Here is a 17,777-nt window from a genome sequence, read left to right as displayed (position 1 = left end):
CAACATTGCTTGTGTCAGCGCGCTATGCTAAGAACTTAGGCCACTGGTAATACAATTGTTGAAAGCAGATTGGTTCAAAATGTTGCAGGCTATGTTGCAGCCGTGTTCACGATGGAATTTGTTACGCACAATTGCAAGAGTAGAGCTCGATTCAACTTCAGATTTGTTTCATGCAACGCTGCGTGCAACAAGTTTTTAGGGGTAGAGGGTAGACACGCTACAACAGTCCTGTTGTGTGCAATGTTAAGCGTTGCATGCAATGTTTCACAGGGTGTCTTGCAAATGACAGCTTAAGGTGGCTGACTACTCTTCACCATTCGATTTGAGCCCACGATGTGCGCGCGCTCAAAAACCGCTGAATACTGATCTTCACGATTTTATTGAAGAACCATACACGTTTTGAACTTCAGAAGGGCAAAACCCTCAAATTTTGCACGGGATTCTATATTTGTTTAGTTATTTTCCAGAATAACAGGTAATATTCCATTATTTTTGAAAGTTTAAGACAATCCTGTTTATTAGAACAATGTTAAAAATCGTTCTGTTTTTTTTGTGCTCAACTTTTGCGATAACTTGCACACCATACAACCTGAACAAAAAAAGTTTTTCCATTGTCTACAATAGTTTATTAAAACAACTTTTATCAGTATTTTATAAATATAATGTAAGTTAAGTGTTCGGGGAAAAAATTGCTCATGTTTCTTCCTTACTTTCGGTTTTAGGTTTTTTTTTTTTGTTTTTTTTTTTTTTTTTTTTTTTTTTTTTTTTTTTTGTACAGAGCTTGATTTTTGCTTTTTTTTCCAAAATTGTACAAACGCATGTCATTCCGGATTGATTATCTCAAAAACAAGCTCGGGACGCCCCATTTTTCTTTGCATTTTTGAAATCAGCATTGAATTTCAGGTTAAAGAAGTTTCGATTTTAAATTTTCTGTTTATTATCTACCAAAATAGTCAGCCACCTTATAGGAGCTTAGAGATGATTGTAAAGTTGGTAATAATCAAACAGCATTGTGTACGTGTTTTAATTCCTTGGAATTGGCTATTATTGTTGATGATATTAGAAATATCAATGGTTTAACTTTATAAGTTACGAAATAATAAATAACAAAGAAAAGTAAGTGATTAAAGTAAGGAAGGGAAGAAAAGAAGAAAGGAAAGGAAAGGAAAGGAAAGGAAAGAAAAGAAAAGGAAAGAAAAGGAAAGGAAAGAAAAGAAAAGAAAAGAAAAGGAAAGGAAAGAAAAGGAAAGGAAAGAAAAGAAAAGGAAAGGAAAGAAAAGAAAAGAAAAGGAAAGGAAAGAAAAGGAAAGAAAAGGAAAGGAAAGGAAAGGAAAGGAAAGAAAAACATTTTAAAAATTAGATTCGCTATTTTAATACTAACATGCCATTATAATTACAATAAAATGAAAGTGCGAAAAGCAAATGATAGGGTTAACACAACAGCATAGCCAATTTCTGTGGGCACAAACAATAAGGGGGAAAACAATATAACTAATAAGTAATTGAGAGAAGATAATTAATGACAGCAAGTAGAAGGACTAGTGAGGCTAAGACAAGAGTTGCACCTGGGAGGAGTTGTTTTAATGCTACGAGGCTCTTCAATGTTATAATGTTGACGTTCAAAGCAACTTGTAACAAAGAATATAATTAAATATTTATCGCAATGTTGATTCAAAGGAGAAAGGAATAATGGAGGGATTAACTGTAAGAAAGAAGGAAGAAAAGGATGATAATAAAAAAGACAAGACAAGAAAGTAAGGAAAAAAAGAAAAAACAAAGAAATACAAGTAGGAAAAAAGAAGAGAAAAAAGAAGGAGAAGAAGAAAAAGAAAAAAACACTGTAAGGAAGACTCAAATATAGCACAAAACTTTACAGCGATGGCAAGCACGATCCCATCAATATAACGTTAATTAAACTTTACTGAAAAGCTCATTGAAATTCTCATTTGCAATGAAAGCTGTTACTCGTTTCCTAACACCTATTAACGATGTGAGTGGATTATAAGCTCTTTAATGTTTATTCCTTTTCGCTTCAAGTGTTTGGGAATTACAGTACTAGCTACAGAGAAGAAATTCCAACGAAACGATGGACATGGGTAGAATATTTTCATCCTACAAAACCGTAAGTTTTGCCAGGAACTTGGTATACTTTTTTGTATCCATTTGATAGTGAGAAGGCCTTTTTTGATGGTCTACAACACTGGAATAACGCTGTTGGCAGTAAAGCTGCACTAAGATTCAAGAAGAAGTTCGCTTTTTATACGAGCTTATTTCAATGGCATATTCAGTTGTCCTAAATTTCACAATTCGCCGTAAAAGATCAATGAAAGTTGAAAGTTTGAATAAGATAAGCATAGCAGCAGCAAACAGTCTGAAGATATTGAACTGTTTAACGTTAGAGAATTTTGTATGGATTCCTGAGATCTGGCTCGGGCTCCTGTCCTTAGTTTTTCAAAAGTTTATATCAGTTCTGTTTTGATCAACATATTCTTTCATACAAAAAAGAAAATTGCCATGAATACTTAGACTTTAGATTTCCACTATGTTGATAATGATCAGAAAAGATTTCGTAGCAAATGTTTGGCTCTGTTTGTTTAAATGAACTTGACTGGAAAATAATCTGTAAAACGATTTGGTATTCAATGTTTGACTCTATTTGAGTGAATGACTTGTTTGGAAAATAATCTGTAGAAAGATTTCGTAGCCAATGTTTGACTCTATTTGAGTAAATGAACTTGTCTGAAAAAGATTTTTTCTTGAAAAGACGTATTTTTTTTATCCATTCAGTATCTCGGATTCTTCATTTTGGCACTGGAGTTGAATAGCAGTCTTGCAGTACAATGTCTGCCTTATAAATCAGAGCACGAGCAAGTGCATGGATTCGCTTTGTGTTGCAGCGAATACAAGTCCTTCAGCACCGCAAGCTTTGCTACATGTCTGCTGGCCTGTGAAACAGACATGACTTGTATGAGCCTAAACTTTCTCATGTCAACCAGCACATGCGATCTGAACACACAGACCAAGGAGTCTACACCACGATATTTTATACAGAGACATAACAGTATCTATTCCATCAACCCTTCTGGAAGAACAAGTAAGATCTTTTTATTGATTACAAGTATTATAGAGTCAAACATCTGGTTCTTTTCCCCCTTCTCGTTGACGGTATATTCGATCGCCTCACCTCCGAAGTTTTGTTGGGTCTCACCAGAAACTTATAAGCAAGGGCAGATCCAGGGTGGGGGGGGGGGGGGCAAAGGGGGGCAAAAGGCCCCCCTTCAGCAGAAAAACAAAATAAAACAAAACTGGAGAATTAGATGCTTTTTTTATTGTTTTCCGTCGTGTTGACGGAAGAAACTCAATTAGTTCCCACCCCCCCTAAAAATATTTTGGCTGTGGACAAACATTGCAATTGAAACGAGTGACAGCCATACATTATTTAGTGCGATCCTCAGAAATATTCAAGCTTTTTGTTGATGAATTCCTTCTGCACAAATCATCATATTTTTGCTTTGAGTCAATCCAATGTTTATCCCGTTTGGAATCCTGTATCATTTTCTTGAGTACTATTTATTTGTTTGCCCATAACGCTTAAAAAAAAGAAACTTCAAAAATAATAAAAAAGACTCCAAAACTAAATGCCACGGTAACGATATAGGGCATGCACTCCCTTCTCATCGGCTCTGGAGTAGAGTTTATTCATATTAGGTGTCTCCCATGTTGCAGAGGGATTTTCTCCAAGTTCTCCGGTTTTCTTTCCATCTGTGGATTACCCGTCCTAGCCCCTCACTTAGATCAGCCCAGAGGGACACGAGTGAAAAACGTTTGCGCATGTTTTGAATCCATATGCAAATTAGTCAAAACATAAGTAAATTTGACATTCAAACATGCCTGATAAATTGGACTTCACAAAATGCCAAAATTTAGTGTCCATGCTTGAAACTTAAGGCTAATTCTTTCATATTGTGTTTGTTAATACAGTATCGTGGTCTGACAAAAGTATATCCTCTCGAACGTTTTTGTATATCTTGGAGAAAACAAACATTTATTTTCTCAGACTCTTCAAAATTCTTAGAAAACGTGCTGAAGTGCACGCATGCGCAAACGTTTTTCTCTAGTGTCGCCTAGAGGTAGTTTAATTTACTTTGGATTTTTTTTCTTTTCCCTATTCTCATTTGTTTAATATTCTTGCCTTGAATTATTTTCATACATAGTATCAGAAAAGGGAACAAGAACCAATCCTGCCAAGTCTTGTCTAGATGTATTGAAGAGCGGCGCTTCAGCTGGGACAGACGAGTACTGGTTAGACCCAGCCAACACAGGGAGCCCAATACAAGCTTACTGTGATATGACAACAGATGGGGGTGAGTTGGAAATGAATGAAATATATTTTAGGAACAAACAAAATAGCTCCTAATCTAGGAATATGGTGGCTCACAGACCCTATATGGGAGATGGATGCACCTAGTAGTAATGGGCTCCTAATCTTGGAATATGCTGGCTCTCAGACCCAGTATGGGAGATGGATGCTCCTAGTAATGGGCTCCTGATCTGGGAATATGGTGGCTCACAGACCCAGTATGGGAGATGGATGCACCTAGTAGTAATGGGCTCCTAATCTTGGAATATGGAATATGCTGGCTCTCAGACCCAGTATGGGAGATGGATGCTCCTAGTAATGGGCTCCTGATCTGGGAATATGGTGGCTCACAGACCCAGTATGGGAGATGGATGCTCCTAGTAATGGGCTCCTAATCTAGGAATATGGTGGCTCACAGACCCAGTATGGGAGATGGATGCTCCTAGTAATGGGCTCCTAATCTTGGAATATGGTGGCTCGCAGACCCAGTATGGGAAATGGATGCTCCTAGTAATGGGCTCCTAATCTTGGAATATATTGGCTCACAGACCCAGTATGGGAGATGGATGCTCCTAGTAATGGGCTCCTGATCTGGGAATATGGTGGCTTACAGACCCATTATGGGAGATGGATGCTCCTAGTAATGGGCTCCTGATCTGGGAATATGCTGGCTCACAGACCCATTATGGGAGATGGATGCTCCTAGTAATGGGCTCCTGATCTGGGAATATGCTGGCTCAGAGACCCAGTATGGGAGATAGATGATTGCTGGTAGTAATAACGTATAATATTTTTTTGAAACAGGTGGCTGGACGGTGATCAAACGCTTAATACTTCAGGAGTCTAATGTGCCAGCGAATAAGCGCTACTTGACTTATGAAGGTATTTCTCATTACAACGTCACTGACTCGAACGTCTATCCCCAAGGAGTCGCCATGTTGGACATCCTGCAAAAGATGGGATTCCACCAGATTCACTTCTATTGTCACAAGAAATCCGTGGGTCGAGTAGTGAGTATCATGACCAAGAACAACACAGCTGGACAAGATGTAGTAAAGTTCTTTACAAACGATACATATGCAAGCACCACCTTCCCTGATGCATGTGGCTCGTTCGATAGACTACCCGAAGACACGTCCTTTTTGGCTCAGAACTGCGCTATGTGGGGCAAGGATTTTACTGGACAACTCCGTGTCAACAAATGGAGCTATCAGCTCTACAACACTAAAACACGAATCAATGCTAGACCATTCTCCATTAACAAGAATCCTCTTAACGAAGTATTCATATTTGGAATTGCAGGTAAAAATCTCAGATGTGATGACGATGGCTCGAAATCAGTTGGAGAGAAGGGAGATATATTACAGATATCAGTACGTTAGAACAATCACAGACATCTAGCGTTGAATATTTAAAGTAATTCCATACCAAATCAAGGCTTACAATAAGTGCTACACCTGGCCAAGTATGAGTTTCGCTCCAAATAATAATAGCACCAAAACAAGTAAACATAACAAAGCTTGAAGATTTATCAATTTTTATTATTAGAATTTCCGAAGATTAAAATACAGTTCTACAATAGACTTCTTCTGTTTTCCCATTTCAGACTACGTGTCATTCCCTAGAGTATCATTTCTTTGTTTAAAGTTTGCGCTCGGTTGCGCATGAGAAGACACATGAATATGGATACAGCTCAAACAAAGAATCTTATTCTCAAGGGAATGGCACATGGTCTGAAATGGGAAAACATTACCCCAAAACGAAGAGGTCTATTCCTAGTGCTTTCATCAAGTGGCATAGGACTTTCATGCATTGGCTTGGTTTTGTAAGAGAGGTGTCGTGGGAGTAATAGTCGTTACTTCTGGAACCTTCTGAAGTTCATCTGTAGAAACTGGGAGGCCTGGGTTAAGGGTAGGAGATGGAGGTCCGTTGGACTGTACGACAGGAGCATCAGTACTCTCGGATGGTAACTGAAAATAAAAACCACAAATCAAGGGCTTTTAAATGAAATCTATTTTTGGGGAAGGAAGTGCAGTGCATTATGGTATATGATGGGTACACATATCTTTTACAGTGTAACTCTATCTATAGCAATATTGATAGCGCCCTTCAGTTTTGAAGCATATACAATGTTTCCGCCTAAGTTCAAACAACAGCCCACTTCCCAAATATGTTTCCCTTGTCACGCACAAAAATGCGAGGCTTCGTGCATAGTACTCAGTACTTCTTGAAAGAAGAAAAGAAGAAATCCAATAAGCATTTTGTTTTGACCTCTAGACGTACCTTTTCCTTTTCTTTCTTGAATCCAAATCGGCACATTGCCACATCAACCAGAAATCCAATAAATGAGTGCAACATACCTGAGAAAGATAACGACGAATAGACCTATTTAGCTTGGGCATGTCTTTACACTACAGACCACCTGTAATTTCTCAGAGTATAATTTCTTTGTTTAACGGTTGTGCATAAGAAGACACATGAATATGGATATAACTAAAACAAAGAATATTATTCTCAAGAGAATGATACGTGGTCTGAAATAGCAAAACATTATTACTCCCAAGGTAAAGAGGGGTATCATACTTAAAGCAGATGAAGAGTAATAGATTCTGGAAATATATGAAATAAAATTACTTGTAGCAACCATATGAAATAAGTCCTTAGAAAAAACTAAAACTCAGATTTTTCCCTCGTTCTTATTTCACATGTTTGCCATCGATGAATAACTTCATTTCATATACTTAAAAAATAAGAACGAAGATTAGCGAGTTGGCTCTCTGGGTCAGTGGATGAAAGGATGGCTGACCACCTACAGTACTTCTAAAATGAAGGTCGCGTGAGACAGATTAAACATTACGAATAGGCCTAGTTTGAGATATGAAAATTCTAGCAAGATACTGAGGCTTTCTTAAACATATAAACTATCTGTAGTGTTAGTGCTGTAAAAAATTTTCTTATTGCCGAAAGGTATAAACTTTGTATATGGTACATTATCATGCTCCTAGCAATAAATGTATTTGGAGATCCACACGTTTGTACCATACATTGAGTACCACTCCACTAAGACTGTATTGTATGAATGTATTTGGTGATCCACAAGGGTTAGATGTTTCAGTTTAGTTTTAGCCATTCCGAGGTTGAGGGAAAAAACTGGGTCGAGTTTATATTGCAGTGCATTGTGGGACTGTTTGAGGTGACATATTTCCAAGATGACCTCTGTTTCATCTGTCTAATATAGCCCCAAAATGTTCTGCAATGCCAGTTTAATACAGTTTTCAACCTCAAAATGGCTAATTTGTATATGTAATAGGACTCCATGCTGTCCAATTAAGAAATAGTTGGACAGGGAAAATTATGAGGACTAGTTACATATATGGGATTAATGAGAAGCTGTATAATCATAATTCTAATTCTATTAAAATTTCTTACCTGAGGTGGCAAATATCCCACCAACAATACCACAGAGTCGCACTAAAAAGGCGACCATTGATCGATGTTGATACTTGATGTGAACCATGATGGAAGACATATCATACTTGAAGAAAATACCTGTGAAAAAATACACTGCGTTATTGAATGTTACGAGAAAACCAAATAAAACAATACTTTATGCAGCTATTTCAAAAAAGGTTCATGAAGGTCATGTTGCATGTTGCATGTTGCAAGATGCATGTTGTATGTTCCTTGTTGCATGTTACATGTTGCATGTTACGTGTTGCATGCTGCATGTTGCATGTTACGTGTTGCATGTTACGTGTTGCATGCTGCATGTTACGTGTTGCATGCTGCATGTTGCATGTTGCAATATGCATGCTGCATGTTGCATGTTGCATACTGCATACTGCATGTTGCATATTGCATGCTGCATGTTGCTTACTAAGCTCAAAATGTATTATCTTTATATGTAAATAATGTCAGGACAGAAGAGTTTATGCCGGAAAAACGTACAGACAAAATTCTATATTGTTACCCTTTCGCTGATTGTATTCGCAGCACCCACAGTGCATTTGGGACTAGGTATGCAACATGCAACAAAACACCTTCAACAGCCTTTTTTTGAAATGGCTGTATGCACACACACACGCACTTGAAGAATATGGGATATTGCATCATTTAGAGGAGATGGTCCGGTGGAAAATACCAAAAGACCACCTCTCACAGGCAAACAGAATAACAGGAAAGTATTTATAATTCATGTGATTCATATAGAAATGTGGGATATTGTATCAAAATTCCGACATGTAGTATATGCTATATAATGTATTAAATTATCATCGATATTGGAGGATCTAGGGTCTGACAGTGTCAATCGTTAGCTACTTTTGTCATTATAAAAAAGGAATTGCACTGGGAATAGGAAATAACATTTTGAAAATAGCAATAATTTGATTTACTTTTCTCAGGCATATAAGTCTTAAAATGCAAAAAAAAAAAATTTTCAAATTGGGATTTATTTTTCTCAGCCATATAATTCTTTCAAAAAAACTCTCAAAAACTACTATAATTATAAAATATTAATATGACAAAAAAACTAGAAGAGGGTGATAATGCACTGTACCTGGAATACCGTGGCTACCCCTGTTATGACTTATTTCACGGCTCTGTAATCAGATATACAATGAAAAGCATGGATATTATTTTACCAGTTACAGCTTTACTTCCAATATGCATGGACCCACGGAACATAATTCATTTTGTTGCGGGGGGGGGGGGGGGGGGACTACGAAAACCACAAAAATATTTTAAATTTTGACCCTTGGAAATCAATTTCTAGCATTTCAAGGGGTATTTACAAGGGAGCCCCCCAGCCCAACCCCCTCCACAGTCCCTGATATGCATCCTCAAGCTTCAGTTTGTATCAAAAACTTGTTTGATACTTGTTGTGAGAAGTACAGTAGTCAAAGCGATTAAAGTACTCCCCCCTCATCAATGCAATCCGGGTTCAATCCCCAAACTTAGTGTTGGTGGTTGCTTGTTGGTTCTCTTTAGTGCATCAAGGGTTTTCTCCAGGTTCTCTGGTTTTCCTCTGTGCACAAAAATCAACTCCTAAATTCCAATTTCATCATGGAACAAGTGCCACAGGTTTGTTAGCCACTGGATATGTGCTACCCTCGTAAAACAAGGACAATTTATATGACATTTCCCATGATCCTCAGCGATTGCAGCTTTGTAGGTGGTTATGGTGACAAGCTTTATTAAAATAAGTACCATAAATATAACAAAAGGTTGTTCAAACAGGACTTACCTTCTGTGTTACTGAGTACTGATTGGTCAAAACCTCCTGTGAAGAGCCGAGGAACTTGATCTTAGTTGGTACTATCTTGATGTAGTACTGGTACATCATGCGAGCTGGGGAAATATTTTTATGAAAACATATTATCAAACAACAGTTGTAGGAGTTAGATTAGGGATTTAGGGGGGAGGGGTGGTGTTACTCAGTACCCACCACCTCTGGAAATGAAATCTTAGATTTTGTCCCCAAATATCTCCAAAACTAAAAGCCAAATGACAGAAAGGAATGGACTGTCTGTCTGCATGTATGCTAAAAAACATATTTGTGTATAGAAATTGCCACTACAGACCGCCAGCATTGAGCATTTGAACAGGTCTCTGAGGGGGGAGGAGGGAGGGGGTATGTACCAGTATACATGTACACCACCTTAATTCATCAAATCGGGTCCCTATTTTGGACCATTGTTTTAACCTCGTCACTTAGGCTTATTACCCAGGAATATACTCTTCCTGTACTCTTTCAATTGAGAGAAGACTTGAACTTTACTTGCCCTTGTCTGCTGTCTGCATATCCCCATCTAAAGGGTTAACATAGCCAGGCATGTGATGTCCAAAAGAAAGCCGGTCAATGCGATGAGAAAAATTCACAGCTGAAGATAAGAGAAATTATGATCAACAATTATGAGGATTTCCTTTGATGCAGTTAGAATGGTAGAGTGAACGGTCATTTATTTAACAAGGAAGGGAAGGAAGGTGGCAGGAAGGATAGAGTTAGAAAGTGAGAGATTGGTATTAATAAATGTATGGAATTGAGGGACAGGGAGAGGAAGGGAGGAAAGAAGGAAGTGAGGGAGGAAGGAGTTGAGGAAGGAAAGGATAAAGTGAGGGGGAAAGAGAGGGATGGATGGAGGGACAAAGAAGGGAGGTACAGATGAAAGGAGGAAGAAAAATGGCAGGGAGTGAGAAAGGAAGAGAGGTAAGGAGGGAAGGAAGGAAAGAAGGCAGTGAGGAAGGAAAAGATAAAGTGAGGGGGAAAGAGAGGGAGGGATGGAGGGACGAAGAAGGGAGCTACAGATGAAAGGAGGAAGAAAAAAGGCAGGGATTGAGAAAGGAAGAGAGGTAGGGAAGGAAGGAAAGAAGGCAATGAGGAAGGAAAAGATAAAGTGAGAGGGGAAGAGAGGGAGGGATGGAGGGATGAAGAAGGGAGGTACGGATGAATGGAGGAAGAAAAAAGGCAGGGAGTGAGAAAGGAAGAGAGGTAGGGAGGGAAGGAAGGAAAGAACAAAAGAAGGGTGGTAGAAAGGAAGCAAGGGAGGGAGGGAAGGGTTAGTTGCATTACCTTGCTCAGGAACCAATGCACTTAGATGAGCATGTCCCTGTGGATGTTGAATGGATCTAGAAATAAAAGTTTAAAATTCCTTCATAATAATTACTTAAATACACTATAATTAAAGTAATAGTTAATTAAAGTAAATACTTTTTATTTTAAGTTTTAATTTCAAATTTTTATTTTTCTAATTACTATTTTTAATTATTAATTATTAATATGACTATCTAACATTACATTAGTATTGATCAAGATAGATTCTACTTACTTTCCAGAAGTAAGATGGAAATTTCCAGCCACTTTATTGACTTCAAATGACCCATACACTCTGCAAGCATCATGAGGCTTTCCTTCCTGATTATCACTATCTTTCCTAATTTATAAAAAATAACTTACTAATTATATATTACAACCACTACTCCCTGTACAGGCTCTTCCATGAGGTTCCCTCTACATGCAGTACTCACTACATTCTTTAATTACAACTTACAACCAACAACTCTCATCTTGGTTTCCAAGGAGGGAGGTAACCAGAAACCCAAATGGATTAATACACAAATTCCAAATCATTCATTTTGTGGGTTGACACAAAGTAGAACACTTTAGCTTGGACATAATGTTTTCACATTTCAACCCAGATGTCATTCTCTAGAGTATCATTACTTTTTTTTAAATCTTTATACATGAGAAGATACATGAATATGGATACAACTCAAACAAAGAATATTATTCTCAAGAGAATGACATGTGGTCTGAAATGGGAAAACGTTACATCTCAGGTAAAAAGTCTATGGGCCTTGCTCACATGGCAGCCATCTTTATTCTCATGATAATAGAAACCTACATTTGTTTAAACCATATAAATTTTCAAGCACTTGAATGCAAGGTTATGCGGAGGAAAGCTATTGTTCCAGTCAACATGGCTGCCAGCGTGAGTAAGATCCATTAAAATGAATACTACAGTAGAGTATATTTCTGACTACCTTTTAGGCATATAGGTAGGCATCCCTGACTTAAATGACTCCATTTCACCAAGTGAACGATAGCCTTCAAAAAAGTAGTAAAAATCTTTGAACATTCTGTGAAAAAAAACAATAAGACTGTTATTTTGTAACTACAGTAGCTCACCAATGTCTCATGTACATGTATAATAAAGAGCATCCTTATTCTTATTCACCTATTCCAAGTGTGAGGTTGTCAGAGCCAAAAGAGATGAGCAATAGGCAATAAAAGATAGGGAATAGTTGATTCAAAGATTAAAGAATAGAGCTTGAATGACTTTTGATGTTTTTATCATTCTCATCAAGAACAATGAGGTTACTGTTGAGATATATTCAGAGTTGGCTGTAGTGAGCTACTGTACCTCAGAGAGCTATCTAAATGCCTCAGTTATTTGAGTTTAGATGCATGTTACATACATATATCCTTCCAGCTATCTCCTATCACCTTTAGCTGCAACAATTATTTTTTTAAATAATGTAGGTGTATTCCTGTGAAATGTTTGAAGTTGGAAAGTATGTAACGATCTTTCAAAAAACTTTATTCAAAAAAAATTCTTTAAAATTGAATCAACCCCAACAGTGATTAATTAAATGTACAGTACAGTACATTATATGTATCGTGTGAAGATATTACTTTTCAGTAATAGAAAAAAATAGATCTTCAATGATTATGAAATATTATGAATAAGATTATTATCAATTTTAATTACTACTTACGTCATCCATATCTTCTGTTCGTCTGTCAACTCAAAGTATGCCTATGAACGAGAAACAAACATGATTAGCAGACCTAATGAGCGTGCAGTAAGGCCAAACAAAAAAAATGTGGTTTGCTGTTGTGCGACCAACCCTAATTTTCTTGTCGATTTTTGCCGACACTAATATTTTTTCATTCCCTAATGCACCACAGGGTTCCCAGTAAGCTCATTTCCACTGTTGTATCAGTAAAAAAAATCCAACCTACCGACCCCAATTATTTTTTCTCATGCAACAGGAAACACACTTATTTTTTTATTTGGCCTAATCAGAAATAAAACCTTTAATTTTTTGTATAAACAACCTAGCCCTGGTCTGATGTAAGTCAGAGCATGACTAACTCACAGATTGAACCCTGAAACAACCTCTGGGCTGATCTAAGTCAGGGCATGACTAACTCACAGATCATACCCTGAAACAACCTCTGGGCTGATCTAAGTCAGGGCATGACTAACTCACAGATTGAACCCTGAAACAACCTCTGGGCTGATCTAAGTCAGGGCATGACTAACTCACAGATTGAACCATGAAACAACCTCTGGGCTGATCTAAGTCAGGGCATGACTAACTCACAGATTGAACCATGAAACAACCTCTGGGCTGATCTAAGTCAGGGCATGACTAACTCACAGATTGAACCATGAAACAACCTCTGGGCTGATCTAAGTCAGGGCATGACTAACTCACAGATTGAACCATGAAACAACCTCTGGGCTGATCTAAGTCAGGGCATGACTAACTCACAGATTGAACCATGAAACAACCTCTGGGCTGATCTAAGTCAGGACATGACTAACTCACAGATTGAACCATGAAACAACCTCTGGGCTGATCTAAGTCAGGGCATGACTAACTCACAGATTGAACCATGAAACAACCTCTGGGCTGATCTAAGTCAGGGCATGACTAACTCACAGATTAAACCCTGAAACAACTATGGACTGGTTTGATTTAACTCAGTGGCAGAAGTGCCACTACACCACAGCCTCTTGATATGAAGAGGAATCTTTGATTTGCCATTATGCAGTAAGGGCAACAATCTCAAATACAAATATCATTTTTTTGTATTAACTCACTGGTTCCAGCTTAATTCCATCTTCAAGATCCATAGTAGAACCAGACAAATCAAGCACATCTACGCCTAAATCTGGAAACAAATAGCATCTACCTTAAACTTCATGCAACCCAAAAATAACATTGATATCATATACATACTGTAATAAATAAAAGAAGATCTCTAGGGAAGATATGTTTTTATTGGGGGGGGGGGGGGGTGTGCTGCAAAATTCACTTTTTTACTTACCATCGCACTTCATTGCAACTGTTAAATCCACATTAATTAAAAGTTTGCTGTAGAAAAATGAAAAAAAAAATGGTAAAGACTTGAGAAATGGTTTTAATTTACTTTACAAACACCGCCTTGCAGCCATACTCAGTATACCTGTACAGTTATTTCAAAAAAAGTTTGGGAGACCACTTTTCATTCTCTAGAGTATCATTTCTTTGTTTAACGGTTGTGCATGAGAAGACATATGAATATGGATACAACACAAACAAAGAATCTTATTCTCAAGACCATGTTTCATTACCTAGAGTATCATTTCTTTGTTTAACGGTTGTGCAAGAGAAGACATATGAATATGGATACAACTCAAACAAAGAATCTTATTCTCAAGACCATGTGTCATTACCTAGAGTATCATTTCTTTGTTTAACAGTTGTGCATGAGAAGACATATGAATATGGATACAACTCAAACAAAGAATCTTATTCTCAAGACCATGTGTCATTACCTAGAGTATCATTTCTTTGTTTAACGGTTGTGCATGAGAAGACACATGAATATGGATACAACTCAAACAAAGAATCTTATTCTCAAGACCATGTTTCATTACCTAGAGTATCATTTCTTTGTTTAACGGTTGTGCATGAGACGACATAAGAATATGGATACAACTCAAACAAAGATTCTTATTCTCAAGACCATGTGTCATTACCTAGAGTATCATTTCTTTGTTTAACGGTTGTGCATGAGACGACATAAGAATATGGATACAACTCAAACAAAGATTCTTATTCTCAAGACCATGTGTCATTACCTAGAGTATCATTTCTTTGTTTAACAGTTGTGCATGAGACAACATAAGAACTCAAACAAAATAATAATCTTATTCTTAAGAGAATAACATGTGATGTAAAATGGGTTTTTAGTCAAAGGACATGAAGCTTACACCCCCTAGACTGCATTATTCAATTCATTATTGGACATTATGCTAGAAAATTTATGCATTCATATGCATGCATTACATATATACAGTCAATTCAAAAAATGTTGTCGTCAACCAACTCAAGCCTACGCGACTGGACCGAAAGGAATTCTGGGTAGCAATCATTGAAGCCGAGTTGACTCCATTATTTTATCTGACTAATTATGCCTGGTTTACAGCACGAACCTTCGTAGGCGAGCAGGGAAGTGTTGAAGAAGACGTTTTTTTAATGCCCTCATATTTTCGAAATTGTGAACTGAATCATAACTACTTGGTTTTTCTTTTCCTAAACCCAAAGACATGCATTTGATGGATTGTTTCTCGCCATTATTACCTTATTACTAGCGGGAACAATTTATTCAGAACGAATATTCAATCGCTTCAGTGATTTTTACCCATATTCCTTTTGGTCCAGTCGCGTAGGCTTGAGCCGGTCGACGACAACATTTTTTGAATTGACTGTATTGACTCACCTATCATAATCTGTATCAACTTCATAACTATATTTTGATTCTATTGCTCGGTAATACCAAAATTCTGATAACACCAGAATAAATATAAACACTGATATCACCAAAGTAACTAAAATAAAGAGAAAATCCAAAATGTTAAATGTTGAAAAAAATTGGAGGTCTAACTTATACTAAAAGTGTAAAATCTATGGTTTATTTACAAACCAAAACTGTTGTCAAAACTAAATAAAACAAAGGTAAAAATATAGTGTAGAATCAATATGCTACATACATGTAATTCATAATGTACAGTAGACTGTCATCATCATCATTGCTACTTTCAACATTAACATCGCCATCATCATTTACAATCATCAAACGAACAAATAAATAAATGGGGATGTGTAGTTTCAGAAATTATCCATACCCTTCCCCCCTCCCCCACAGAGGAACTTTGACCCACCCCCTCCTAACCCTGGAAATTCCATTTTTCTTTCATACAAACTCTGTAATTTTGTTTTTTCTCTGACCCCCATCTACACATTTAACAGAGCTTCTGCTGAGGGCTCTTCTTTCAATGTAGATTCCAATTGGAATTAAGAAGTTGACTTTTTTGGAGTGAGAAAAAATTGGAGAAAAACAGCCTGAAAAAATCATCCTCTGGTCAGTAAAGTGCATTGAGATGATGTGAAAATGTGCTATGGCTATATGAGAACCTCTATTATCTGTTATTATAAAACTCATGAATAATTAATGAGGAAAACACAATAGAAACCATCGTCCGTGGAGGTTGTATATCTGATACAAAATCGTCCTGATTTGCATAAACTTTAACTCCAATTTTCTTAGCCAAATTCAATTTTATCTTTAAAATTATAGTAGAACATGTATGTATACACCTAGATGTTTCATAAGAAATATACAATATTCGTGTCCGTGTTGTATCAGATATACAATCACTCGCCTTCGGCTCGTTGTTGTATAGCTGATACAACACGGCCACTCATATTGTATATATTACTTCTTAAAGTGCATATGACACAGAAAAAACTTTTATGTTAAAAATGCGTAGTTTATTGGCATTAATAAGAATATCACAGTTAAACTTGTTTAAAAACGTATTTCTCTAGAAATTCAAGAAAATTTAGCACAAGATGTGACGTTATTTTGTTTACAAGTCTTCAGATTTAGTTGTTTGAATGTAGAATCTTAATTTCAGGTAGTACACTTTTCAGTTTCACAACATTTAAAGAGTACTACGTAAGCTATCAAATGAAGCGGAATAGAATATGCCTTTTGTTGTTATTTTATACAAATTACAATTTATATTTAGTACCTTACTACCGAATCTAAAGTATGTGTCAACAAAATGACGTCACAAATTGGGCTTAATTTTCTCAAATATCTCAAGAAATAAGCTTTTGAAACAAATTTTATTACGATATATTCATCACTACTAACAACCTTTTTTTTTTTCGGGTCATACTCTTATTTCAATAAAGTTAGTCGCCAAAATCCTAGAAAGCTGAGATCACTGAGCATCATGGGAAACTTTTCATATCAAAAAAGCATATATATACAAAGCTTTTTTTAATACAAACTGCAGCTTGATGATGATGGAAGAGGTGAGACTGTAACCGGTAAAAGATTCTCAAGTCCATGAACAGTTATCGAGCGGTTGAACGTGTAAAATGAATCTACCCATAATCCTTGTCGGCCTCAGCTTTATAGCTTTTCAGGTGACTAACTTTATTGAAATAAGTGTATACACTCTTATTATTATTTATATCATTCTGGAACCATACATAAATTAAAAAATCCATTGTATAGCAAGTATCAATAATACATATAAATAATATTCCATGATAGAAACTATATGGAAAATATAGTTTTTATACAACTTCTCTCGGATGTTTCAAAGCTTATTTCAAAGATATAAATTTAGAAATAAATAAATAATAAACTCTGACTTGCAAATTCTTTAACTTCCGCGTATAATAAAGCTTAAAAAAGCTTACAATTAACTGAGCTGCAATCTTATACTTAAATCCTTACCTGAACCACCAGATGCCGTTGTTTCTTGGTAATTCTCGGGTATTTTAGGGAATGCATCTAATTCTGTAAAAGCTTTCAAAGTCTTTTTACGATTCCTAAGAGTTCCTAAACGATGCATCTTACTGAAATATTCTCTGAATTCTGCCGTTTAACGACTCTAAATATTCTTTTTAAAATTATTATGCTTTAGACATTGGACTTTGGGTTGTATAATTAGTTAGAAAGTTTGAAAAAGAATTGAAACAGCAGGTGAAAACACAGATGGACAAGAAGAACAACAAAAAGCACTAACACGACGCCATGTTGGATTCCACGTGTACACATGCG

The 17,777-nt window shown here is 36.6% G+C and overlaps 2 protein-coding genes across 2 annotated transcripts; one reads left to right on the top strand and one right to left on the bottom strand.

The window, feature by feature from the left end:
- The first annotated feature begins 4,333 nt into the window (after positions 1-4,333).
- LOC148912790 (uncharacterized) lies at positions 4,334-5,742 on the top strand. Its single transcript, XM_089026296.1, has 2 exons — positions 4,334-4,364; positions 5,165-5,742. Exons 1-2 carry the CDS (start codon positions 4,349-4,351, stop codon positions 5,740-5,742), a joined length of 594 nt encoding a protein of 197 aa, XP_088882422.1. The 5' UTR covers positions 4,334-4,348.
- A 138-nt stretch (positions 5,743-5,880) lies between these two features.
- LOC116293844 (endoplasmic reticulum-Golgi intermediate compartment protein 2) lies at positions 5,881-17,777 on the bottom strand. The gene is made up of 14 exons (XM_089026533.1): positions 17,451-17,777; positions 15,417-15,525; positions 13,980-14,026; positions 13,753-13,823; positions 12,638-12,678; positions 11,903-11,998; positions 11,188-11,292; positions 10,932-10,987; positions 10,144-10,242; positions 9,606-9,709; positions 8,919-8,961; positions 7,790-7,909; positions 6,644-6,720; positions 5,881-6,330 (listed from the first exon to the last, which is right to left on the bottom strand). The coding sequence occupies exons 1-14, from the start codon at positions 17,566-17,568 to the stop codon at positions 6,166-6,168; spliced, it is 1,251 nt and encodes a 416-aa protein (XP_088882659.1). The 5' UTR covers positions 17,569-17,777; the 3' UTR covers positions 5,881-6,165.

This window comes from Actinia tenebrosa, unplaced genomic scaffold (assembly GCF_029948245.1).
Source record: "Actinia tenebrosa isolate PJP-AT-01 unplaced genomic scaffold, QUT_ActTen_1.0 PGA_scaffold10__47_contigs__length_13832649, whole genome shotgun sequence".
NCBI lineage: Eukaryota > Metazoa > Cnidaria > Anthozoa > Actiniaria > Actiniidae > Actinia > Actinia tenebrosa.
This window is presented reverse-complemented; position numbering and strand designations above follow the sequence as displayed.